This window comes from Sus scrofa, chromosome 1 (assembly GCF_054392235.1).
Source record: "Sus scrofa isolate SSC_HxYL_T2T_F1_AM1 chromosome 1, Sscrofa_HxYL_maternal_Yorkshire_Landrace_v2.0, whole genome shotgun sequence".
Classification (NCBI taxonomy): Eukaryota; Metazoa; Chordata; class Mammalia; order Artiodactyla; family Suidae; genus Sus; species Sus scrofa.
In genome coordinates, this window is record NC_139383.1 from 102,274,550 (window position 1) to 102,282,647 (window position 8,098).

Genomic DNA, 8,098 nt, shown 5'->3' on the forward strand with positions numbered 1-8,098 from the left:
TATATGTGGCATAGGGTAGGGAAGAGATTTAAAGTTGTACAGGTGGTTATCAGCAGAGGGGTATAAGACCCCATTCTCTTTATAGAGGTGGAAAAGAGCTGGTAGTACATTTTGCCAGTAGGTGAGGTAGCATAACTGTGTAAAGCATAGAAAATGGCATCAAATAGAGGTTCATGTCCTGGGTTGCATTTAATATCTTAGTGATTTTTTGGAATTAACTATTTTTCTACTTCCTCGCATGCAAAATGAGTATCCAAAAAACAACTATTCATGAAAAATATTTACAAAGTTCCAGACATGAAATATACTCCCCCTAAATTTCACTGGAAATATGACACTGTTAATCTAAAAAGGATTTAAAAGATTAAGTCTGAAATCTTTTAAATAAATCTTGTGTAACCTACATCTTATTAAATGCATAAATATTCTGAAACTTCAAAAGTTCTGTTAAAGATGTATTATATTTTGTGTCATTTCCGATGAATTAAGTGTCTGTTGTTTATGCTGGACACACCCTAATCTCATGGAAAATCAAAACAATGTCACAGAATTTGTATTTATGAGTCTGTGGGGAAATAAGCAAACAGAGCTACTGTTCCTTTTCTTGTTCCTGCTCTGTTACCTGACAGTCTTAATGGGAAACTGTGTCGTCTTACTTACGATCACCTGCAGCCATCTACTCCAACAACCAATGTACTACTTTCTCTGCCACCTTTCCCTCATGGACCTCTTCTATACTTCCAGTGTGGTCCCCAGGCTAATAAGGGACTTAACTGCAGCAAGAAAAAAGATTTCCTATAACAACTGCATGACCCAGCTCTTCACTGGCCACTTGATGGCAGGTGTGGAGATACTCATTTTGGTATCCATGGCTTTTGACCGCTATGTTGCCATTGTCAAGCCCCTGCACTACATGGTCGTCATGAACCGGCAGAGGTGCACTATGTTGGTCATTATGGCCTGGGTTGTGGGTTTTGGACACTCTATTTCTCTAGTGCTGGTGATGCTCAGTTTACCTTTCTGTGGTCCCAATCAGATAGATCACTACCTGTGTGATGTGAAGCCACTTTTGAAACTAGTCTGCAGCGATATTCATCTTGTTAATATCTTAATGATTGCAAATTCAGGGGTGGTGGTGATTGTTGTTTTTCTTGTCCTATTAATTTCTTATATAATCATATTATATAGTCTTAGGACACACTCCTCTGTGGGGCGACGGAAAGCTCTCTCCACCTGTAGTTCTCACATAATGGTTGTGGTTTTATTCTTTGTTCCTTGTATCTACATTTATGTTTTACCTGCTGGGAATGAAAACAAGGATAAGGAAATCTCCCTGTTTTATACCGTGATTGCCCCCATGCTGAATCCTCTCATCTATACTCTGAGAAATGAGGAGATGAAAATTGCCATGAGGAAGGTATGGTTTAAAATAGCACACTTAGAATTAAAGCAAATAAGATGATATTCATTGTACCTTTGATTGGTATCTTCAGGGAATTTATTATTTGATATAGAAAACATTTATGCTTTTTTGGGACGTTGGACCAAAGAAACAAATCACTGTTATTCAGATTGCAATTTGTACTTTAAAGCTTCCCACTTGGTTCGGGTGTGACCCCATAGATCTGAGGCATAGAAATGTCCTTCTAAAGCACATTAATGACCATATCAGAGCTCTCCAAAAAATGATATGGAACCCTACTTTTCTTGAAATAAAATCCAGCCTCCTCACTTGTTTATCAAATAGCTTCCTAAATTGGCCCAAGTTGAATTTATTCATCTCAGAAGTCACAGGATTGGTATAAATTATTACACAGCACTTGTATAAATTATTATAATAGGCTTCATGGTCAGGGAGATGTGGGTGACTACTGACTCTGAATCTTGGCAGTTTGCTTTAATGATATGCATCCTTCTTTTTTCAAATATCTATGAAATGAGTAACATTTGTATTCCATAAAGAAGTAATAGTCCTTTAGCTAACACTTACAAAGTTTTAGCAGGGCAGATGACAAACTGGACACTCATGGTTGGTATTTTTGTCTTACCTTAGTTTCTTCCTCTGTTTCCCTTTTATTGGATGCTATCATCCAGAGAGACTGGATCCTACTGCATTCCCCAAACATACTCTAAAATCTTATTCACGTGCCTTTATTTCTCTCTCTCCTCTGCTTGTAAAGACCCCACCCCTATGCTTTCTGTCTATGTCTTACATATAATTCACAGTCCTAATATTTTCTCATTCGGAAGATTTTGCAGCTCCATCAGTAGACCACACATATTGTTTTATTCCATCTCTGTTTGTAGCTTTTCACCTGTATGTATACTCTATTTCAAATAGTTTAATGCTCAATACTGGTGTTTCTTCTTATGAACTGTGTTTTCTCAGTTTGCCTAAGACAGAAGTTTATGTGCTACATCTTTATTTTTCTTGTGTCTCTCTATTTTTTAGCAATGAGCCTGTGCAAATTAAGATGTAAATAAATAGTTACTGAATTAAGTTCAAAGATACTGTCTTCTTATTTGACTGTATACATTGTTCTTATATATCTAGAATTTTCACTCGTGTCTTTAACAATCATGCATTAATTGTAAAATAAATAATGTTAGTAAGGCTAAAATTTTAGCATATACTCACATGTGTCTATGGGAGGGAACAGAATCCAGCATTCTCCCAACCCCCTCTAGTGTCTTTTCACTTATTTATCTTATGTAACAAGGAAAGTACTGTTTTATCATTTCTCTTCCTTTCCTTTGGATCTCATAATCCCATGTCAGCTCTGTGTCTTGGTTCCAATTTCTCTAAATGTCTTTCTCTACCAAAGCACTTATCTTTTCTAAGCAGAATGCCTGCATTGCTTTTGTACAGAGTTGCTTCGATTGACTTATTCTGGCTCAACAACAAAGGTAAAGTCAAGGAGAAAACATAAAGGCAGTAGTGTTTGTCTTTAATGTCTGGGAACCCTTCTTTTGATGTTTGACATTTAATAACTTTCACATATCCAATAAAGTTTTTTCTTCTTGGAGGTATGGAAACCTATGGAATAATGGGGAAAACATTCTGTCTATTCTATAGGAAATTTCATCTGACTAGTTATTTATTCATAGTTCTGTTTAACTGGGTGTAATATAATAATTTTCCAAAGAGAAGTATTGGAATGTAGTATGTATATATGTCCCTGTGTTTATGTGGTGTTTCTGTCTGTGTGGGTATAGTGGGGGAGGTGGGGTTGGGTGGTCTTGAGGATGGTTCAGAAGAAATACTTATCCCATCAGAAGGAATGCTTTGCTGCTGTTGTGGCCCAGGGCAGGTCACTCTAAAGTGTACCTCGGTGGCATATTAATTATTGAATTGAAATGACTTAAGAAATGGCCAGTGCAAGCGGGACACTTTGACCATCCTCTCTTGTCCCTAAAAGCAGGAAATAATCTCTCATGATTACTGCACTGGGTAGTGGAAAGATACCCTTATAAGATATCCTTATCTTTCTACTACCCAGTGGGAGGAATTAAGGGTCAAGAAGCTTCTACAACAAACTGCGTTACTTCACTAATTTAATACCCAAGTCCAGACTTTTCTTAAATCTCTTGCTAATTGAACTCTCAAAGCATAAGTTTATTTGTTCCATCAAACAATCACTCACCATTTTTTTTTGTTTCTCTTCCTCTGCAAACTTTGGCCACCACTGACTGAGGTCCCAGTTCTGTGACACTCCCATATGCATGAATTAAAATCAAGAGCAGTAGGGGGAAAAGACCCCCTCCTGTCTCACACACTCAAAAAAAGCCCACTCATTTGTATTATCATTCGTTTTCTTTTCTCAAGAGTCTACAAGATTTTATTGGCAAAAAATATAACTACGTCATATAGTAATTCTACAGAAAACAAACTTTGAAATAAGCTTACTTGCCTACTTATTGGATGCCCTTTTTAGAATTTACTTTCCTGCTATAGCACCATGCTTAATATCTTCAAACATAACTGCCAAACTAAATTATAGCATGTAAGTCTAAATACAGAATATTTAATAAGTATTAGTGGTTATATATGTATAATTTATAACAATCTATATAGCAATTTATTTAATTTAAAAATCAACAATTAATAAATTTTATTAGAGGAATACCTTAACCAGCTAATGAACACTAATGTTAAAAGACTCACTTTTTAAAATCCCATGTGTCATAAAGTACCAGACTGGAAGAAGTTTAGAAGTCTTGGAAGTGGCCTAAAGGATTGGGGGTCATTATCATTCTCTTCAGCCCTGTGTCTAGACACTTATGGACTATTCTTGCAACACCATAGAAGAGCCTATAATGATGGTCTCAAATAGTCTAGAGAAAAAAAAATCCCTCATCCAATTAATTGAACACCCATGATCTCACATCTCTCTCTCTCTTTTATTTGGCGAGAATGTTTTTTTACTCTCTTAGCAAATTCCAATTGTACAATACAGTGTTATCTGCTAGAGTCACACCAAAGGGCCTGCAATATTTGTTTTTGTACCAAACCATTTGCTATAGATCAAATAAAACTAAATTTCAAGGACCTTTTGGTGTGGGCCCAGCTGGTCCCAGGCCTGGTATTGGCCCTCTGATGTGTGGGCTAGGTTTGTAGGCTGTGGAAATATGATTTTTCCTGTTTTTTTTTTTTGTGTGTGTGCCTATTGGTGAATGATGCTACTCCTCAGACTTAATAGCATTCTTGATGGTAGGCAGGGCTAGGGATTCTGGGGCTAGTGCCTGAATATGTTGGATAGAGCTGGGTTCTGGGGTATCTGATTGCAGAGCCCTGAGGATTTCAGCACTAGTGGCTGTACACTAATGAATGGGACATTCTCCTTAATCCTATGTTTGCCAGGGCCATGTCCAGGGATATCTTTGGGTTCATGGGAATATTTTTTCTTCAAGATGAACTATTTTTTTAAGATTTAATTTTTCCATTATAGTTGATTTACAATGTTTTGTCAATTTCTGCTGTGCAGCAAAATGACTCATATATTAGAATATGTATATCCTTTTTCTCACGTTATCCTCCATCATTTTCCATCACAAGTGACAAGATGTAGTTCCCTGGGCTATACAGCAAGATCTCATTCCTTATCCACTTCAAATGCAGTAGTTATCATCTATTAACCCAAATTCCCAGTCCATCCCACTTCCTCCCCCTCCCCCTTGGCAACCACAAGAATGTTCTCCAACTCCATGAGTTTCTTTTCTATAGAAATTTGTTAGGTTCCAGATATAAGTGATACCATATTGCATTTGTCTTTCTCTTTCTGACTAAACTTCACTTAGTATGAAAGTCTCTAGTTCCATCCATGTTGCTACAAATGGCATTCTTTTGTCTTTTATGGCTGAGTAGTGTTCCATTGTGTATCTACCATGTCTTCTTAATTCATTCATCTGTCAATGGACATTTAGGATGTTTCCATGTCTTGGCTATTGTGAATAGCCAGGGGTGCATGTATCTTTTTCAAGGAAAGTTTTGTCTAGATATATGCCCAAGAGTGGGATTTCCGGGTCATACGTAGTTCTATATTTAGTTTTCATATGTATTTCCAAACTGTTTTCCATAGTGGCTGTACAAATTTACATTCTCACCAAGTGTGTAGGACTGTACCCTTTTTTCCACACCTTCTCCATCATTTATTATTTGTTGATATGTTAATGATGGTCATTCTGACATATGTGAGGTGGTAGGTAACTCATAGTAGTTTTGATTTTCATTTCTCGAATAATTAGTGATGTTGAACTTTTTCTCATATGCCTACTGAGCGTCTTTGGATCCTCTCTGGAGAAATGTCTATTCAGGTCTTCTGCCCATTTTTTCAATTGGGTTGTTGTTTTTTTGTTGTTGTTGAGTTGTATAAATTGTTCATATGTTTTTGAGATTAAGCCCTTGTCAGTTGCATTGTTTGAAACTATTTTCTGCCATTCTGTATGTTGTCTTTTTTTTTTTCTTATAGTTTCCTTTGCTGTTCAAAAGGTTGTCGGTTTGATTAGGACCCATTGGTTTATTTTTGTTTTGATTTCTGTTGCCTTGGGAAACTGACCTAAGAAAAACATGTGTAAGGTTGATGTCAAAGAATGTTTTGCCTGTGTTTTCTTCTAGGAGTTTAATGGTGTTTTGTCTTATGTTTAAGTCTTTAAGTCATTTTGAGTTTGTTTTTGTGCATGGCGTGAGGGTGTGTTCTGGTTTCATTGATTTACATGCAGCTGTCCAGTTTTCCCATCACCAATTGCTGAAAATACTATCTTTTTCCCATTTTATACTCTTGCTTCCTTTGTTGAAGATTAATTGATGATAAGTTGTTTGGGTTTACTTCTGGGTTCTCTATTCTGTTCCATTGTATGTATGGATCTGTATGTCTGATTTTGTACCACACTGTCTTGATGACTGTGGCATTGTAATATTGCCTGAAGCCTGGGTGAGTTATGCCTCCTGCTTGGTTTTTTTCCCTCAGGATTGCTTTGGCAATTCTGGGTCTTTTATGGATCCATATGATATTTTGGATTGTTTATTATAGGTCTATGAAAAATATCTTGGGTAATTTTATGGAGATTGGATTCAATCTATAGATTGCTTTGGGTAGTATGACCATTTTAACAATATTAATTCTTCCAGTCCAGAAGCATGGAATGTCTTTATATTTCTTTGAATCCTCTTGAATTTACTTGATTAATGTTTTATAGTTCTCAGCATATGTCTTTCACCTCCTTGGTCATGTTTACTCCTAGGTATTTATTTTTTGTGGTAAGATTTTAAAAGGTACTGTATTTTTATATTCCTTTTCTAATATCTCATTTTTAGTATACAGAAATGCGGCAGATTTCTGACTGTTAATCTGGTGTCCTGCTACTTTGATGAATTTGTTGACCAGTTCAAGTAGTTTTTGGGTTGAGTCCTTAGGGCTTTCTATATATAGTATGATGTCATGTGCATACAGTGACAATTTTACCTCTCCTCTTCCAATTTGGATACCTTTTATTTCTTTTGTTTGTCTGATTGCTGTGGCTAGGACTTCCAATACTATGTTGAATAACAGTGGTGAGAGTGGGCATCCTTGTCTTCTTCCAGATTTTAGTGGGAAGTCTTTCAGCTTTTCTCCATTGAGCATTATGTTTGCTGTGGGTTTGTCATAAGTGACTTTGATTATGTTATGTTGCCTCTCTACCCATTTTGGTAAGAGTTTTCATCATGAATGGATGTTGGACTTTTCAATTGAAATGATCATGTGATTTTTGACTTTTTTCTTTTTTTTTACTGTGGTGTATGACGTGTATGATTTGCGAATGTTGTACCATCCTTGAGAACCTGGGATGAATCACACTATGTTGTGGTGTGTGATATTTTTATATGTTGTTAGATTTGGTTGGCTAAAATTTTGTTGAGGATTTTTGTGTCTATATTCCTCAAAGATATTGGTCTATAATTTTCCTTTTTTTGTAGTGTCTTTGTCTGATTTTGTCATTAGGGTGAATGTATCTTCATAGAATGTCTTTGGGATTGTTCCTTCTTCAACCTTTTGGAAAAGTTTAAGGATAGGTTTAAGTTCTTCTTTGTATGTTTGGTAGAAATTTGCCCGTGAAGCCAACTGGTCCCAGACTTTTGTTTGTAGGGAGTGTTTTTATTACATATTCAATTTTATTTCTAGTGATTGTTCTGTTAAATCTATTTCTTCTTGATTCAGTTTTGGTGGGCTGTAAGTCTCTATAAAGTTGTCTGCTTCTTCTATGTTGTCAAATTTGTTGGCATATAATTGTTCATAATATCCTCTTCTGTTTTTTGTATTTATTCAGTATCCTTTGAGATTTCTCCTTTTTCATTTCTTATTTTGTTTTTTTTTTCTCTCCTCTTCTTGGTGAGTCTGGCCAGAGGTTTGTCAATTTTGTTTACCTTTTCAAAGAACCAGCTCTGGGTTTTATTGATTTTCTTTGTATTGTTTTTTGAATCTCTATTTTATTGATTTCCTCTCTATTCTTTATGATTTCCTTCCTTTGCTGACTTTAGGTTTCATTTGTTCTTCTTTTTACAATTCATATAAGTGGTAGGTTAAGTTGTAGATATGAGATTTTTCTTCTTTTTTAGGAAGGT

At 35.9% G+C, this 8,098-nt stretch overlaps 1 protein-coding gene across 1 annotated transcript; it reads left to right on the forward strand.

The window, feature by feature from the left end:
- The first annotated feature begins 523 nt into the window (after positions 1-523).
- Positions 524-1,462, forward strand: LOC110256971 (olfactory receptor 4P4-like). Its single transcript, XM_021075086.2, has one exon. The coding sequence runs from the start codon at positions 524-526 to the stop codon at positions 1,460-1,462; it is 939 nt and encodes a 312-aa protein (XP_020930745.2).
- Positions 1,463-8,098: the final 6,636 nt, after the last annotated feature.